The following is a 19,212-nucleotide window of genomic DNA, read 5'->3' as shown; positions in this document are numbered from 1 at the left end:
TGATATACTTAAAACGTATTTCTTGAGCCCAAGGCTCAGGAATCATTGTAGAACAGTAGACAGGAAGATTGGGAAAGCCAGAGAAATGGGTTCTTACCTGCTGTGAGATTGTGTCTCCTAAACACCTTTACAACCTTTCGGGTTCTACATAATATAGGGCGTGGCTTCTTAAAGGACTGGTTGTGACATCAAATGGGATTTAGTAACTAAATTAAGAGTTGCAACATATTTATTTAGCAACAGTAAAATGTTTTTGAATTTCCAAAAATTAATTTAAAGCAAAAAACATGATGAATCTGAGGTATTTTTGGTAATTCTCATCAGTGTTACATTACGTAACCACACTGCAGCTTTGGATATGAGTACGGAACACCCACTGTGCACCACCCAATGGCAATCAGTGCACTGCTGCCTGAAACCCCGGCTCAGGTCAGCACTATTCCAGGGTCTGAATATATATGGTATGGGTTTTGCTGTTATGGAACACTGGTTTAATTATGGAGAGAAAAGAGGTATTTTCCTATTGTCATTTCTAAGCAGGAAAGTAAAAAAATAACAACTATTTCAATTGTATTATTAGCATGTTTGATTTTTAAAATACATTTTTATGCTGTTCACTTAAATTTCATTAAAAAATTCATTTAAGAATGGCTCGTGTGGTTAGGCAGACTTTACAATAATCTTTGAAATTCTAAACAAACCTTTGCCATTAAAGTTATATATTCATATGAAGTGGCACTCTCGTCAGTGATGTTCAAAAAATTAAAATATTGATCATGTTTAAAAACAGTAAAGATGCTCCACATCATCACTATGAAGTTTTCAACAAGACTTAGTTCTTTATGTAACGGGAAAAGAACCCCCTCTTCTCTGTAGGTCAAGTTGACTAATCTTAAATTAACATTGCAATTATATGCATAACAAAGTATTTTTAAGTGAACTTTTGAATGAATCACAATCAGCACATGTTTGACTGACATAGCTCTATTATACACTTACGTAGGAGAGTCATAGAGAAAGGGTGGAGAGGGTTAGAAGAAGAAAAACAGTAAGATGCTCTGGTCTTGTCTCTCCCAAGAGTGAAGGAGACAGTGTTAATTCCAGGAACTTTTAGACTCAAAAATAATCCATAAAATAATCCCTAGCTGCTATTCATACGTGTGGTTGACTTTTATAATAACAATGAAAAAAATACCCCAGAGATCTGAAAGAAATCAAACCAAGTACTCAGGAAACAGAGACTCTGTAGTCACTGCTGCCTCGGTTGTGGGAATGGTTTCATCAAGTATACGTGGGAGCAGTGGAAACAGGAGTGTGAGCCTACTTCATGTCCCAAGAACAACCTCTTACCTCATTCCCAGTATTATCTTGTCTCCAAATTTAGATTTAATCATTGTTGTGTATTTTTGAGGAAATAAATAACATAAAAAAGATTTTATTAAAGGACATTTTCTTTTCTTATTTTTTTTTTTTCCCCCGGAGGTGAGGACCAAACCCAGGGCCTTGCGCTTGCTAGGCAAGTGCTCTACCACTGAGCTAAATCCCCAACCCCCGGACATTTTCTATTTTTTTTTTTCTTTTGGAGCTGGGGACCGAACCCAGGGCCTTGCGTTTGCTAGGCAAGCGCTCTACCGCTGAGCTAAATCCCCAACCCCCCGACATTTTATTTTTAATGTGTAATCTTTCCCCATTTCTGGAGGAAATCTGATATTCTTTATATCTGACAATCAACATTTTTAACTCAAAAATTCCTATTTGAATTAAAGAATGATGCACAATGACACATCACTATAGATCTACAAGGAACAAACAAGTTATCAAAACAAAAAAAATCCATATCATCTTTTCTTTAGGACAATCGATTTTCTCTCATTTGTGTCTCACGGCCTCTTAGCCATGTAACCTTGTATATAGGTTCCTATAATCTTAAGAAATGAATTTAGTGTCAATCCTACTTAGCAAAGAAGCTTTCTACATAAAAGATTTTATTTTACATTTGTAGGGGTTAAACTGTTTTAAGTAAAGCAAGCACATACTTACTCCATAATCAGTGGCTGGTCATGAAAAGTCCTATTGAGTATGGTCATGTTTTTAGGATCTGTAAGAAAAGGATATCCGTATGTATGTGTGTGTATGTACACAAACGTACACACAGAGACACACCAATATGAAAAGCTGGGCATTTCATATTTTTGTTCTTATATTCAAAGTACTCTCTTATTCTTTACAAGGCTCACCTCTAATATCCTGCAATAGTTATCACCAAGGAGACATCAAAAGCTTCATTTAATGATAAAACAATGAGAGAATTCACTTTATACTGAACATTCAGTTCATAGTTTCATTTGAGTTTGCCATCTAAAGAACGTTCGGCTGATTTTTTTTCTGTACAATTTGGTAATCAACAATCTTTCAGTGCAGACAAAGCAAGTATGTCCAAGATTACCCCAACTCTGCCATATGCATGTTTTATTTATAAGTGCACCTTCACGTGGTATTCTTGTAAATATTTAAAGGGTAAGTGGATTAGTAAGATTGTTGTCTGAGTCCCCAAATGTTGTCAGAAAGCATACTGGCATTTTCTGTCTACCTCAGGTTGTCATTTGCCTTTTCAGATAGGAGGTCAAATCCAGGAATGGGAGATACAGCAGATTGACTCACAACCTATGCTTTGTGTATTTTTCTGGAATGGGAAAACTAGAAAGCAGAAAGGAGGAGGGCTTGCCAGGTCCACTGGCATTTGCAATTGGAGCTAAATGTAAGCCATGATAACTAGGCAGACTAGTTTTCACAAGCACGTGAGGTGAGGCAATGTCTTTATGTCTACTGCATCTGTCTGTCTTTGTGTTTCACACTAAATTTGGCAGTTTTAAGAGGCCAAGTGCACCATCCATTTGCTGATGACACTTAGCAGAAGTAGCATCCTATGGAGCAGCTGCTGTGCATGTGGCCACTTCTCATAGCTAAGGACACAGTGCCTTCTTAAGGTCACTGAGGACTGTCCCCGCAAAGCTCTTTTGTTTGCTCTTTTTGTTCTGAGATAAAAGTCCCACATTTAACCCTGGAAGACTCAGAGAGATCCACCTGTCTGCCGCCCAAGTGCCATCAGACAAGGCTTGAAGTTAATTCTTTAGTCACTCCAACAAGTCTAAAAGCTTAAAGTATTTCTTTTTCAAGTGATCAAGAATGGAATTTGTTTTCTGGAAAGGACTAGTTTATGTTGCAAAATAAAAATGAACTGTCAAGAAGTTTTTCCTAGTATGCAAGAACAGAATATTTAATTGTTTTAAGAAAAATAACTATTACATTTTTATTAAGAATATCAGCTAATAATAAATAGTAGTGATTTTAAAACTCACCTAATGTTTGATTTTGTCCCCAGAAGATAACAGCTCCTAATTCATTGTTGCTATGATTTTGGGGAAAATATGTGAGCAGGACATCCATTTGTGAGTCCCCATCATAATCACCAGGGACTACACTTGTTACCAATGCACTGAAATTCCTAACGGAAATAAGAATTTTAAAAATATCAGAAAAATTACATCTTGAACATGCAAAATAATTTCAACTCAAAACTCAAGATTTAATAGAATTAATGTAATATGTCTTTTGCATTTAATGACCTTTTGTGTATATAGAGCCTTCTGATCTACAGAAGAATTCATAATGAATAGAACATAGAGTAGCTTTATATAGTACCATAAATCTGAACTATATCAATAGAAAAATCTGTTTATGTTCGCGAACTGGCTCGGTGGGAGCTTTGGTGAGGCTTTGGGTTTGACCTCCAGTATCACTCAAACATAAGCAAAAAGAACGTGGGGCTGGAGAGATGGTTTAGTAATTAGGAGCACATGCTGCTCTTCCAGAAGACATGAGTCCTTTTCCAGCACCTACAAGGTGGCTCACAGCCGTAACTTTAGTTTCAGGGGGAGCCAATATTGTTCTAACCTCTGAGAGCTGTGTGCATGTGGTACATATACAGATAATCAGGTACATACACATACATATGAAAAATAAATATTTAAGAAAATAAATACAAAACCACAGTATAAAAATTTATTTTAAAACACTGAAATAAATACCAAGGGTTAAAAATGGTTGGATCCAAAAGAAAACACTAGACTGCAGAAGTAAAAAGACAATTATTTTTATTTTTAAAACACAGAGAATTGAAGAAATGGTTCATTGATTAAGAGAATGTACTGCTTTTGCAAAGAACAGGAGTTTGCTTCCCAGCACCATGAAAAGAAGGCAACTAACAAACACATGTTATTCCAGAGCAAACAGACAGACAGACAGGCAGATAGACAGACTTAAATCCTTAAAAAATTAAAATAGCAATTTCTACATTTTAACAATACTTTGCTGAGTCCTCTCCTCAACAGTGATTAAAAATAGTTTATATCATTAGGGTCAATGTTTCATGTATTGCCAATCATAAAAAAGAAAACAATAAGAACTACTATTTAAATAACATTTTAAAAATTAATCTGAAAAGCTTGTGTAGTGGTTTAAATAGATATGGCCCCCCATAAACTCATGTGTTTGAATGCTTGGCCCACAGGGAGAGGCACTATTAGGAGGTATGGCCTTGTTGGAGGAAGTGTGTCATTGTGAGGCCAGGCTTTGAGGTCTCTGATGCAAAAGCTATGTCCAGTGTGATGCCTGGGGATCAAGATGTAGAACTCTCAGCTCCTCCAGCACCATGTCTGCCTGCATGCTGCCATGCTCCCAGCTATGATGATAATGGACTTAACTTCAAAACTGTAAGCCAGCCACAACTACGTGTGTCCTTTATAAGAGAGGCCATGGTCACAGTGTCTCTTCACAGCAGTGAAAGCCTAAATAAAGCAGCTTGATTTCAATTCTGTCAAGATCAGTATTTAAAACTCATCATTTGATCCAAAGAGAAAACAAAGAGGACAGAGGCCATTGACCTATCCTTCACATGTAAAACACCTTCAAGACGATGAGATTTCTATGAGTGATCTGCTTCCACAGGAACAGTCAGGACGAGACGTAGCATATTCAAGAGAGCATATAAGATTGCAAGGGGCTGTAGGGTGTTCACATAGAACAGACCTGGACCACCAAAATTTATGTTTGTAAGGGGGGTATTTTTAAATTTCATTTTCAATGTTTCCCTTTATAAAATTATATTTTATTTATTTGTATGTTAGTATTGTGTGTGTGTGTATGTGTATGTATGCGAGTACATGCTGATGACGCCATTGTGTATAAATGGAGGTAAGAGGACAGTTTATTGGAGTCAGTTTTCTTCTTCCACCATGAGATTTCTGGGAGTCCAGCTTAGTGATCACACGTGGAGGTAAGTGCCATCTTACCAATCCTCACCATGTTTAACTAATTTATTTAGGCTTAAAAAATTGTTTATTACTCAGACCTCAGAACTAGGAATTTTGTGTCACAAACCACAGCTGAACATGACTGACTTCAAATACAACCCATGCTACTGCACATTCATAACATAATAAGGATATTATACTTACTTCAAGGACACCTTTACCTTGGGTTTAAAATAGGGTGCACTCTGATCTGCCAAAAAGACGATTAAGTCATTTCCTAAAAGAAACAAATAAATGATTTTAAAAAAAATAGTCAGTGCTTAAAAACTTCCTAGGTACTGTTTCTATAAGAAAGTTTTTATTTGAATTTAGTCAGACAGCATTGCCAAGAACACTCATCCAAATCAAATGGAACATGGGAAAAGAAAAGTATGGGAAAGCACACTTGTACGAGGCAGTGTAACCCCATGGGATTCCATTAAGGGGCAGAGAGCATAATTTAAAACAACCATCCATATAATGAATACACTCTAAACTATACTATTCTATTGTGAGTACAAAACCCAGGTTTGATCTGCAGCAATACAGAAGACACACGTACACACACACACACACTCCCTTATTTATACTGTGCTACTTTTAAGTCTTGTGTTCTCCACAACCAATCAGGTCTCCCATATATGAAGCTATATATTTCATTATACAGATCGTCACACCAATGATGCAGGAATTCCTACTACAATGTCTACTCACAAGTGACAAGGATATAATCAACAGATAAGCAGAAGCAGAGCCCTCCAAACTTTCCCCCTTTGCTTGCTGTAGCTCTGTTTTCCACGTGGATGGGTCCGTGGAATTCAACTAATGCTCACTGGGACAGATTTTCAAAAATGCTTAACCAAACACAGGATATCTTCAAAGTTAAGGAGAGTCTCTGTATCCAGTTTGGATAATTAGCTATAGGCTTAGAGTAGTCTTGCAATAAGGGTATTCATTCAAACAGAGGGAAAACCATACAGGTCTTTAGAGGGGTTCCCAGGAACCAGACAGGGCCCTCAGAAGACCTCGTCAGGATGTTGTCACTCAGCTCATGGCCTTGGTCCATAGACACCTACTGAAGACTTTGTCAGCATCAGATTTTTTTTTTTTAAAAAGGTTTAACGTGGTTAATGAACTTCAATGGCAAGTCGTCAAAAAGAGATGTGCAAGACTGCAGTGATAAAATGATGGGGACGACAGGAGCAATGAGGAAGGGCCAGATGTACACTAAAGTCCAGACACCTCACACTGGAGAGGTCAGTAGTTCGAGAATGTATGGGCAAGGAGGCATTGCATTTATCAGTCGTTAACAACAGGTGCTTGTGTGAGTTGTGGAGAATTTGGGGCCTTAGGAGGGCACAGTACCTTTAAAGACTGAGAAAAGGAAGGGCAGAGGAGTTGAGTAAATGGGAGAGAGGCAGTGCATCTCTCATAAGAAACTGTCAAGTTGCATCGTTCCTGATCAAGGGGCCGGAACATTGGAAGAAAGACGGGAAAGCAAACACAGATGCCAGAAACCAAGGTTCTTAGGAATCTGGAAGAATTTTGGCAGGCAGGTGTTTATAGAGGTTTCTAGAAGAGAAGTTGATGTGTTTTTAAGAGTTGGGCTGATGGTCAAACCGCGGGGTTACTGGGTCAAGACCCAGGGTTGATTAAACACAGGGGAACGCTGTCATGGTACTGAAGATAAAGGGAAAGCCAGAAGAGTGGGAAATGCTAGAGGGAGGGTAACAGGAAGAAGGGGGCGTGGGGACACCGGGAGGGGCAAACAGAAAGGAGGGGCGGCAAGCACTGACTTTCCCGCAGCACGAAGAGGTCCGTCTGTTTGTCGGAGTTGAGGTCACCGAAGGCCGCCAGGGTGCCCCAGGCCTCACCCCCAAAGAGCTCGGCCGTGACATTGTGTAGAGCCTGTGCCGGAGCAGGCCCAACGCTCAGCAGCGCGAGTCCCAAGAACAGCAGCGCCAGCACCGCCCTGGCGCTAGGCAGCAGGCCTGCCGCCATGGCGCCTTCGGCCCGGCCGGCCTCCGCCGCGCTTGACGGCAGCCGCAAAGCACCGTGCAACCGGCCGACCGAGAAAAGACTCGGGGTGCGAGCTTACGGGCAGCCCCTCGTTGTATTCTCACGCTGCCCTGGGGCTGTTTCTCCGACGACCCAGAGACCAAGGAGTTAGGGCGACGTCTGCCTGAGAGAGCTCACTTCCGGCTGGCTTGCCTCCCGACAGTGTCGCGCGAGGGGGCGGGGCCGGGCCGGCCGTGCTGACTGGCAGCCGGGGTGGTGGGCACTGTGCAATGGCGGGGGAAGAGGGACTCATGTCTGAAGTAAGCTGGAAGCTCTTGGAACGACGAGCCCGGGCCAAGCGCTCAGGTTTGACTGCCTGTGACAACAACTTTCCTCCTGCTGGGTACAGGGGGTGGTGCTCTTCTGCAAGTCCCCTGGAGGGAGGCAGGTGGGATCTATCCTGGGGATCAACTTGTGTCCTTAAGTTGTCTTCATAAAGCAGGTGTCCCTTGCTGCCCTGGTCTTGTCCCTCTTGGTCCCCGTTCCCCACCCCCTGCACTTCCCTTGTTTAGAAGACTTCTGTGTTTCTCTCCTAAGTTATTTTCTCTCCAAAGTTAGTGGCAAGCTGACTTCTCCATAAACTTACCCCAGTAAGTCATCTAGTGACAAGTTCTTTGGAACCTGAACTCTCTTACTCTGAAAAACGTAGACCTTTATTTTTAGCGAGGTCCTGAGGAGCTGGCGACTACTCATGTTTTATATGTCCCCTTCACTTTTCCTCAGTAATTTTTAGCTGCAGCTAGTTCTGTGTGAGAAATTGAGGAAGACTGTTTATGCCACAAGTTAAGTTAGTGCACAGTTACTGTTCAGAAGGAAATTGGCCTCTTCTCCAGCCAAGTGGTCCCAGCACCTCTAGTTCCCAGTTGTGGTTCCCAACCACGGAGGTCAGAGATGCCAACAGTCCGAGTGTCCTGAACTGACTTGTTCAAATTGCAAAGTCACACTGGCGTTTTAAAAGTTAGTACTCCTGGTTAACTACTCCCCGGATAGCCAGCATTGAAACGGCCACTTTTGAAACTGGACATAATCTTGAGCAAAAAGTTTGTCCTTAAACACAAGAGGTGGTGGAATGAGAAATCTTCTAACAAGACCTTTCTCTTGTCAAAGATTGAGGAAGGATCGTAGGAAGTACTGTATTTGTTAAAGTATTACCATTTTCATTCCGCTCTAAATCTTAATTTTTGTGTGTGTGTTTATTTACTTAATACTTAGGGTTGTAGTGGAACAATCACATGAAAAGTAAGAGAAATTTTCAAAAAGCAGTTGACTCAAGTTTAGAGTCAGTACAATTTTTTTGAAACAGTTTTGGAGTTATTTGTTGCTTGTATTTTTTTTTTTTTTGTCATATAGAAATATTGAGTTGGTTACTATGTTTCTGTGGGACTATAGAAAGTGTTATTAGGTTGTTCTGGGCAAAGAGAATAAGTAGGTTCTGCCAGGGACTTAAACAACCCCCCCCCCCCAGCATGTATTTTTGCAATGCAGTTCTTTTTTTTTTTTTTTTTTTGGTTCTTTTTTTTTTTCGGAGCTGGGGACCGAACCCAGGGCCTTGCGCTTCCTAGGCAAGCGCTCTACCACTGAGCTAAATCCCCAACCCCATGCAATGCAGTTCTTTTAGTAATCCTATAGAGTCTGTTTTTCCCTTCAAGTCTTTGTTTTCCTCAAATACATGTTACAGCAGCAAGCTTTGAAAACCTTACATTTCTTAATAGGGTAAATTCTGTCTTATTTTACTATTTTTGAATGCAGTGTCAGCCGCAGTGGTTCCAAGATACTATCCAAATGTTGCCGTATGGTTACATGATAAGAGTAAAATTTAGATAGATTAAAAAAAAAAAAAACCAAAAGGATAGTAGTTGAGGCAAATCTTTAAAATTAGTAGTTATGCTTGCAGTTTCTAGTTTTTTTGACTCTGAAAAATACAGATGGTAAACCTTGAGCCATATCATTAACTTCCTGCTTGTCACAGAGAATTAATTGGATTCTGTTTACAACTTTTAGAAGAATATAGAAACAGTCTTGTTTGAAACATGAATTAATCTGCTTCTGGGACAGACTGCTCTTTGGGTTTCTAAGCATTGTTACATAGTAGCATAACAACTTTACCGAACAATAAAGGATGCTATTAATTAAATGTTTCTTAGTAAGTGGATGTTATGTTTCTGTCTATTCATGTATGCAAACTTAATTTGCCAAATAAAGGAAATCAAATTCTCGAGTCATAAAAGACAAGCTAAAATGATATAATGGTCTTTAATTGTCTTTTGCACATTGCATCATGCTAATAACTGCTCAAACATTAATCTAATGCTGATTGCTTCTAACCTTCACTAAACAGTTCTAAAATTGGTGTAGCTTAGCCTGCAAGGCTTTTGATAAGAATCACCAGTTTGAAATGGCCAACTCACCTGATGCATCCTTCTCTTCACCTGCTTTGTTAAGGTCTGGTAAGTGTATAAGACCCCCAAAGGGTCAACTGATAATTTTATATTTGTTGTTTTCCAAGAGTAATGTCACTATTATATGGTATTTTTGGTTTGTTTTATTTCCCCTTTGGTGGACTCAACTGTGTGCACCATTTCAGTTACTGTTAGCTTGTTTCCATTGTGTTTTGGATATGTCTTGCGGTACCCAAGGAAAGCAAAGGGTGGAGGCCCAGTCCTGACAGTGGCAAGATATTTGACCAGAAGCTGTCCTTAGTGCTTGGGAACTGCAAGTGTCAAATGGACCTGACTGGTTGATTTTTAAATGATTTTTGTTCATTTGCTAGGTATTGTAAATTGAGCTGTAGTATACATGAATATGCAAATGTCTGTAATATGGTATAAATTCCTCCGGGTACTCGCCCAGATGGTATGCTTATTCTTAGGTTTTCGACAGTCCTTAAGCCCTATTTCCAAAGTGCTTTTATTAGTTTACACCCCCATTAGTAATTTATAACAGTTCCCCCCCCCCTTTTTTTTTGTCATTTGTAATCTTGATGATGTTCGTTCTAACTGGGGTGTAATGGAATCTCAGAGTGGTTTTAGTCCACATCTCTCTGATTTCCAAGGTTGTTGATGCCTCCTTAAAGTGTTTCTTAGTCATTTGTAGTTCTTCTTTTAAGAGCTCTATTCTTGTTTTAGTTCCTTAGCCTATGTTTTAATTTTTTTTTTGAGTTTAGTGTTTTAAGTTTTTGTACATTCTAGTTAGTATTTTCTTCACATAACTGTTTCTTTGGTTGTACAGAAAGCCTTTTAATTTGATGAGAGCCTATTGGACCACTGTTGGTATTATTTCCTCTTTTATTCTGGAAACTCCTATCCATATGTTGCAATGGACTTGGTGCTTTTTTTGTCTAGCAGTTCTGTGATATTGGGTCTTCTGTTGAAGTCTTTAATAGATTGGGAATCTAGTTTTGTGCTGGGTGAGATATAGGAATCTAGCTTCTTTGATCTACATGGTAATGTCCAGGTTTCCTAACCATCATTTGTTCAAGACGCAGTCTTTTGTCTAATGTAGATTTTTGGCTTTTAGTGAAAAATCAGGTAGCTTTAGTTGAGGGGACTTCTAGGGCTTCGATTGCCTCTTTGCATCTTTGTTCATCTGGGAGATTGGTTTGTAATATTCTGGCTTGATATCAGGGTATTAGTGACTTCCTAGAAAGAGTTTGGAGGCATTCTTACCTTTTTTATTTTGTGAAATAGTTTGAATAGTATTGGTTTTCTTTGAAAGTCTGAGCGAACTCTGCAGTGAATTAATCAGATTCTGTTTTGTTCCCCCCTTCCCTTCGGGAGCTACCTTATTGCTTTAAACTCATTGGCTATAGATGTGTTTACATTATTTATTTCAATTTATTGGGTCTAATTTTAGTGATTTGTGTGTATACAGAAATTTATTCATTTCTTTAGATTTCTTGGAATATAGAGATTTAAGGCATTTCCTTATGGTTTTATGAGTTTCATTGTCGTTTGTTGTGATGTCTCCATGTTTCTATAATTTTCTTAATTTGGATTGTTTTCTGTCTTCCTGTTAAGCAAGGGTTTGTCAGTCTTGTCATCTTTTGAAAGAGTCAGCTTTTCATTGATCCCTGCCCTGTCCTCCAGCAAGGGTCTTACTGTGTATTCCTGGCTGTCCTACAGCACACCATGTAGACCATACTGACCTTGAATTCCCAAAGATCTGCCTGCCTCTACCCTTCAGCTGGTGGGGTTAGAGGCTTACACCACCACTTCCTGTCTACTGCTTTTGGGTTTGACTTGTTCCTAGTTTTCCCACTAAGGCCCTACAGTGCATCATTAAGTTATTTAATTGAGAACTCTCATGTTTTGATGTAGGTATTAGAACTGTACTTATATTTCTTCAGTGACTGATTTAGCATTCAGTACTGTGTGGCTTACTACCTCTGTGTTTGTAGACTTTGTACATTTTCCCTAGCTTTGGATTATTAACTTAATTCCTTGTGATCATGTTAAATAGGATGTTATTCACTTTTCCTATATTTGTGAAGGCTTACTTTGTATCTTGAATTTCACTTGCATAGAATACCTTTTTTCTGTCATTTTACCCGGAGGCAGTCTCTATCATTGCAAGTAAGATGTTTTCTTAGATCCATAAAAATGGTGGATCTTGTCTCTTAATCCAGTGTGTTAGTCTGTGTCTTCTCAGGGAGGAATTGAGACCACTGTTAATATTCAGTTGTTTTTGAAAGATGTGTGTTCCTGTCATGCTTATGTTTTTGTTGTTTTTCCCTAGGCCTCTGTTTATCTGCTTTGATATTTATTTGTCCTTGTGGTCTCTGGGGGCGTTTATTCTTCTCCTGTCTCCTTATACCTTCTACTTTCCACTCTGCAGAGCTGCCTTAGTGGTCATGCATCCTTTCAGTTTGCTTTTATCATGGAAAGGTTTTATTGCTATTTCACTCATAAACGATAGCCTTGCTGAGTATAACGTTCTAGGTTGGCAGGTGTGGTCTTTCAGAACTTGGAGTATACCTTTCTAGGCCCAGGTTCTAACAAATCAGCTGTCCTCTAGTAGGCTTGCCTTTTCATGTCTCTCGGCTCTCCTGTCTTGTAGCTTTCAGTATCCTTTCTTCATTTTGTGTTTTTGGCATCTTAACTATTGTATGTCACAGGGAATCTCTTTTATGTTCCTACCTGTTATTTCTCTGTGAGCCTCTTGTCTTTGTAAGGCATCATCTCTTTTTCAAAAGTTAGGAAGCACTCCTTTTTGATTTGATTGAAAATATTTTCTATGTCTTTGCCTTTCAATTTCTCCTTCTGTGTCCACATTTGTAGAGTCAGTTGTTTTATGGTTTCCCAAAGCATTCTCCTCCACTTATACATTTAACAGCTTTGATCATTTCCCATGAGTGAAACACCGAGCCTTCTTCCTCATCCTGTAGTCCTTGTCTTCTGTCTTGGTTCATTCTGTCAGTAATGGTTTCCACTGAACATTTTGACAGTTTGAAATTTTTCATTTTACTTCCTGTTTTCTTCAGCAGTTCTGTTATCTGCTGAATTCAGTTTTCACCTCCTTAATTGTCTTTCTTATTTCATTTTACCTATTTGTATTTTCTTGGACTTCAATCAGTTTTCTCTTATTCTCTCTTAATTTGTTCAGATGATAGTAACCTCTTTAAATTCTTTGGACTGCTTACACTTGTTCTTTTGAACTCTCAGTGTTTGCTTTTGTTTTACTTGTCCTCTTTGGGGACCATTACTATGATATTGGTACTTTTTGTGAGAAGCATACTGTCTAGTGTGTATGTGTGTGTGAACGCACATGTGTATTGCTTTTGTTTTTCTGATGAGATTTGCCTCTGGTGTAACATGGTTGTGTCATTTGCTTTTGTATTTAGCCCACTGAGTCAGAGCCTACAAATGGGAGGAGGCTGAAGGGGGGGCAGGGAGGCAGGACCTGGTAGGAAGGCTGCCTCATGGGTGTCGCCTGGACTGCTTATACAGCAGCAGCTGAAAAGGCTGTCGAGATGGAAGAACCAGTTAGAGTCGAGGGAATGGTTTACAGCATCCAAAAGGCCACGTGCAGTGGTTGGGTAGGAAGGGACTGTGGGGCACATGAGAGGTCACAGAGGTCAGTGGAAAATGTTGCCTGCTTAGGTCTTCACTAGGTCTAGCGCCACAGTTGATAATTCAACAGGCTCCTGGGGCCATAAGGTGGGGGTGTCACAAGTATAGGGACTACCTTACCTGCTCTGTGCTCAGCCAGCTCTCATTGTGGTGGTTTTCTAGAGCGGACCCCAGGGGAGAGCAGAGGTCATAGGCAGTCAGGGTGTAGGCCTTCTTGTCTAGGTCTTCCCTAGCCTGGACCATGCATGGTGGTTTGTCTGGAGCTGGCTTCCAGCTCAGAGATGGATAGCATTTGGTGGGAGTGGAAGGACTGTCTGTCTGTGTCAATGTTTTTATACATTTATTTTTATTATTTTTAACTATGTGCCCCTCCTCTCCACGTATGTAACCTGCTGGCCAGCCATAGGTGTTCTATTAGGCTAGCGCTGGACGTACGGGCAGTTCGAGTCCTTGCGTGTGGGAATTAGGAACCAAATTTGGGTTATCTGCAAGAGCAGTAGGCACTAACTATTGAACCACCCTCTTCAGCCCAGGGTGTGTGTGTGTGTGTGTGTGTTTGTGTGTGTGTGTGTGTGATGTGTTGGATGCGGGGTTGGGCTTGCCCCCATGTTCCTATGGAGGTCACAGCAAGTACGTGGAGTCTGCTTTCTCCTTTCTCCTTCCTGTGGGTTTCTGGAATGAGCACAGGCTGACAGGCATGTACACAAGCGCCTTCATCCTCTGAGCCATCTCGCTGATGCCTGCTCTTTAGTCCGTTGGTTGTTGGGTTTTTTGGTTTGTCTTAATTTTTAAGCAATAGTTCCTGTTGTTTATCTTGGCTTTCCTACTAAAGGGTGAAATTTTTAATGGCTATATTTACTCATTATTTCAGGGCACATAGAATGCTAAAGGAAGTAGCATTATACTTTAACATCACTCAAAGTATTTGAAGATAGCAGACCAGAAACTCTTATTAAATCAAATGCTTCAAGAAGCAAAGTAAAAAAATACCGAACTTAAGTACTACCCATTTTACAGACTAATTCCGTCACTAATACTTTGAATATTTGCATTCTGTTAGAATTATTTCACCAAAATCTACTGGGTTATAAAGAAGTGCATGGCATTTTGTTTGTTAAAATGATATCTCAGTTAATTTTTGTCTATAACGTGCTCATTTGGAACCTACATGTGCTGGAAAGTGTGTGCTTTGCGTTATTCTGTTTCCGTGGACATTGTCTGTGCAATAGAATTCTTTGTTATGTGTTTATATCAATAATCTGAGTGAAGCGTACCCCAGTGAGGGAATCACCCGAGTCCTGCGGCCTCGTGTCTAATAGCTGTGTTTTGTGTTGGAGTCTTCTGTCCTCTGAGTGGTTTGGTAGCCTCACCCTCCTGTTGTTTTGGATATAACACTCATAGCCCCTCTCCTGGGCAGGCTCCTGTCCATTCCCGAAGCTTCCCTCTGGGGATGTCTTACAGTCCTGGCTTGGGGACATAATCACAGTTCCATGCTGTCAACCTCAGAAACTTAGGGACTTAGAGCAAGTCAGACTAAATTCATGGCATTGATAAAGGAAAGAACTTCAGGCCTTGGCAGTTTAAAGCGATAGCTGAAGATTTTATTAAAGGTAATTTAATATAGAGTTTAAGCATGGCAGTGAGGAGGAGGGGTGGTTGGATCAAGGAAAGCAAGAAGACACACCCAAGGGAGTGGGCATGGGCTTTGGGGTGTGGCTGGTGCAGAGGCAGAAACTAAGACATAGCTGGATGTGGGGGTGGGCTTTTCTAGGGAGGGTCACAAAGATTCACAACTCAATTGTAGGTGTGGGCTCCTCACAGGAATGTTGCAGAGAGAAAGACGTGGGTAGGGGTTTATCCTGAGAAAGTCACAGGAAATGAAGTATGTCCAGAGGTAGGGGCTGGAGTTATTACCTTGACATTTGACCTTAGATTCAATTTTGCCAGGTTTCAAGTTATGTGTCCAAAAGTTTCTGAGAAACATTTTTCTTCTTTTCTCTCCTGAGGAGTGAGACTAAGACAGCTCAAAATGTCTTAGACAGTATTTTAGTTTCCCTCCTCCTTCTGTCATGAGTGGTGAATACAATGTGGGGAGCAAAGGGTTTATTTCATAGTATATGTCATTGCGAGAAGTCAGGACAGGAACTCAAGCAGGGCAGAAGTCTGGACACAGGAACTGAAGCAGAAGTCACAGAAGAATGGTGCTTACTGGTTTGCTTCCCGTGGCTTGCTCCACCTGCTTTCTTATAGTACCCAGGATCACCTGCCCAAGAGTGTCACCAAACCACCATGGGCTGGGCCTCCTACACCAATCATTATTGAGAAAGTACCTGACAAACTGACCAATAAGAATCAGGAAGGGGCTGGGGATTTAGCTCAGTGGTAGAGCGCTTACCTAGGAAGCGCAAGGCCCTGGGTTCGGTCCCCAGCTCCGAAAAAAAGAACCAAAAAAAAAAAAAAAAAAAAAAAAAGAATCAGGAAGCATATTCTCAACTGACGTTCCTGCTCCATAGGTGACTGTCTTGTATTGTGTTGAAAGAAACTAGCCACACGGATTTATAATCTGGTGGGGGAAGCAAGAAACTACTAAAGATGTTCAAAGGGTTTATTATATGTCCTCCCCGTGTATAGATGCTGCAGTGGGATTACAGGAAAAGCACAGATTGACTGGCTAGGAAGGTAAAAGCTTATGCAGTTGTTAATCATGCTGGGTCAGTTCCCGTTTCCTGCTGGTGAGTCTTCAACCAGACCTTTCTGCATATACCCACATTTTTCTGACTTTCTGACTTTCTGATCGCAACAGTCAAGGGCCCTCATGGCAACTCTGGTTTCCCATTCGTGGGGTTTTGCAGTGGCCTCCCAGGGCCTCCTTGCAATTTTACGAGTGACTTAAACAGTGAAAGAGACATTTCTCTTTGAAATCCCTTAGGATTCAATAGAGTATCTTAGGTATCAGTTACATTAGGTTTAGATCCTAGTTGTGTATGTGGACTCTTCAGCTATAATCCAAGTTGGCAATGCCTCTAGATGTTTGCTTTGTTGGTCTCCACTGCATAGGTTTGTGGGATTGCCCTGCTTGCTAAGATGTAGCGCTTTTGGGTGAAGGGGATTCCTTGGAGTCTTTCAGTGCATATTCATCAGTTTCAAACACGTCATGTCAGATACTGAGAAGGACCAGGTAAGCAAGGCATCTGTTGTGGTAGTAGGGGCAGGATTTCTATCAGTTTCTGAGGACTGTGTAGTGGCCAGGCCACAATAGCAATACGATGCAGGCCAGTAGCAATGACAAGTGTTCTTGACATTTGAGGGACAGTTGGAGACTACACTGTACTCCTGGACCCCAGTCTACATCCTATTATTATGGAAGGGCTGTGTGAGATTGTGTATCTTATAGTCAAGCTTCTCAGGAAAGACTGACCAGTTGATCTGGTCCTTTGGGTATAGGGGTGAGGGCAGGGGAGGCACCTAGTTACTTCTTGGAGACTTAAGAGGCTAATGTGCTCCTTACGAGTGGTCTAGATGCTTCTCAAGGCCACATTAGAGTTTGTGGGCAGTCTGGCAGACTTTGGAGGCTGAATACCTACTTCTACAAATAACAAGATCCAGCACGCAAGGCAGGCAAGTAGGGACTGCAGGAATGTGGGTGTCTTTATGTGCTTTTTCAGATGAATTACTGTGGCAACTAAATCTTGTCACTTCTAAAAACTACAATGTCTAAGAATATAATTAAAACTTTCATCATTTTGATATATTATAATCCCATTTTTAACCATTCAAAAATATGCACCATCGTTTTTTAGTAAAATTTTCCTGTCATTAGTAACTCTATACAGTATTTGTAGGCCTCTTTTTTTTTTTTTTTTTCACACAGTACTTCTAGTCTGCCTTTAACAATTCAAGTTTTAGCTCAGGAATGAATTTTTTAAGCATACAGAGCTTGTTGCAGAGGTAAACATACTGTTATCTGAATTCTATATAAAGATTTATCACTCAAGTTAGAGTAGACACTATACCAGACGGCTGACCTTTATCATAAATATTTTAGCTTCTTGGTATATATCAAAAACATTCCTCCCTAGTGGTTACTGTTCTTATTATATTTCTTTATGTTTTCTTCTAGCGGTTGAATCATTGAAGAACTTTGGTACAATTTTTCTGGCAGTCATAATATCGGTTTCATCGGTTCTAAAAGATTGTACATTGTATTGATAAATTGTCGTGGTTTCTTTGTGTTGGTTAAGAATCCGGCTCAGCAAATGCTGTTGCCCCTCTACTTTCCCCATCTCAGATACAAGCATGTTTGTCTCTAAGCGTCCCCAAGACCCCTTTGCCAGGGAACTGACGAGCGCCTGGCTCCTTAGTAGGGAAAAAGAAGGTCTTATTGACAGCCCAAGATTAAAAACACTGTGTATTGAGAATAACAAGAATGTAAACAATTTCCAAGAAGTTATAGTTGGTTTTGTCTCACAGAATGAAAATGCCTGTGGTGGAAAAGGAATGTGAAGCTCATCCGAGGGGAAAAAGCTCCCCGGGAAACTCGGGCTTACTGTCTCTCCTTCCATGGTTGATGTGTGCTGTAGGCTTGTTAAGGTCCTCATTTGATATTCTACCTTTCTCTGTGGCATTTTGTATAACAATGGCCCCCATAGATGTGTGCCTAGTCACTAGGGAGTGGCTCTGTTTAAAAAGATTAGAAGGGTTAGGAGGTGTGCCCTGAAGCAAGTGTGCCCTGGGTGTGCTCTCTTCCCTGTTACCTGCTGATCTGGATGTAGAACTCTAAGATACTCTGTAGCACTGTTTGTGCCTGCGTGCAGCCTTGCTCCTTGGTGTGATAATAATGAATTAAATCTCTGAAACTGCAAGCCAGCCCCAATCAAATGTTTCCTTTTATAAAAGTTGGCTTGGTCCTGATGTTCCTTCACAACAATAGAGCAGTAACTAAGCCAGCCATTGGGTTACCCGAGCCGTGCCTGGGTACTCCTCCTCTGAGGATGTTCTGCTCTTTCCTGCTTTCATCTGCCCTGTGCCTTCTGCTTAGACACTCAGTCATTCAGAACTGAAAGCGCAGATGTCTTAGTAGGCGAGAACACTGATGGTTGTAGTGTAGCTCATAAGCCCACCGAAAGGCATGAATCCAGCTTGATGATCTAATTTCCTTCTACAGGGTGTTTTAAAATTAGGGTTTCAGCTTTTAGGCCAATTTACTGGTTTTTGTAATTAACATCGGAAGTTTTAATGCTGATTTAGAGTGATTTTAGTCTAATTTCTCTGTCGTGTGACTGTTGTGTTCATCTGAATAACTAAATGGCAATTATGACATCAGTAGTTAAGGAGTCTCCAGAGTAGCTCAGTGGGTCTTGCTGCACAGGAGAGACCTGCCCTCCATCTTTGGAACCGTTTAAGAGTGGAAGGAGAGACCTGATTCTGTGGATCTGGCTTCTGACCTCCACACATTTGCTGTGGCACTTAATGTCTGCACACACATGCAAAATATTCACAAGAATATTTTTTAAGAGAAGAATTATACTTCTAAATGTAATATATTTGTTAATTTCAAATGTTTTAATATGTTTATTGATATATTTTAAGGATAGATATATTGCCATATTTCAAGTATTAGCCTTTGCGTGACAAATATATAACAAGTCTTGTCGTCTTAATGTTGGTGACTTTCCCGTCTGCTTCCTTCTTGCTTTGTTGACTGTGAGCCTAGCCTCTTATGGTGAGTCACCTCC

The 19,212-nt window shown here is 40.5% G+C and overlaps 2 protein-coding genes across 10 annotated transcripts in view; one reads left to right on the top strand and one right to left on the bottom strand.

Moving 5' to 3' along the window:
* Itfg1 (integrin alpha FG-GAP repeat containing 1) overlaps positions 1-7,495 on the bottom strand; it is a 120,152-nt gene extending 112,657 nt beyond the window's left edge. Inside the window, 4 exon segments of the mRNA NM_133557.2 lie at positions 2,041-2,098; positions 3,360-3,505; positions 5,517-5,589; positions 7,148-7,495. Of these exon segments, the coding sequence (NP_598241.2) occupies positions 2,041-2,098; positions 3,360-3,505; positions 5,517-5,589; positions 7,148-7,352 (482 nt within the window). The 5' untranslated portion in view covers positions 7,353-7,495.
* Positions 7,496-7,599: 104 nt separating this feature from the next.
* Positions 7,600-19,212, top strand: part of Phkb (phosphorylase kinase regulatory subunit beta) — a 195,669-nt gene continuing 184,056 nt past the window's right edge. For 3 of the 9 annotated variants that reach the window (XM_087594802.1, XM_087594803.1, XM_087594798.1), the window contains exons 1-2: positions 7,632-7,715; positions 9,748-9,856. In XM_087594802.1, coding sequence (XP_087450928.1) covers positions 9,805-9,856 — 52 coding nt within the window. In that variant the 5' untranslated portion in view covers positions 7,632-7,715; positions 9,748-9,804. 9 annotated transcript variants of the gene reach the window in all.

The sequence above is a fragment of the Rattus norvegicus genome, chromosome 19, assembly GCF_021556685.1.
Source record: "Rattus norvegicus strain SHRSP/BbbUtx chromosome 19, alternate assembly SHRSP_T2T, whole genome shotgun sequence".
In the NCBI taxonomy this organism is placed as follows: domain Eukaryota; kingdom Metazoa; phylum Chordata; class Mammalia; order Rodentia; family Muridae; genus Rattus; species Rattus norvegicus.
Note: the sequence above shows the minus strand (reverse complement) of the source record. Positions and strands in the feature narration are given on the sequence as shown.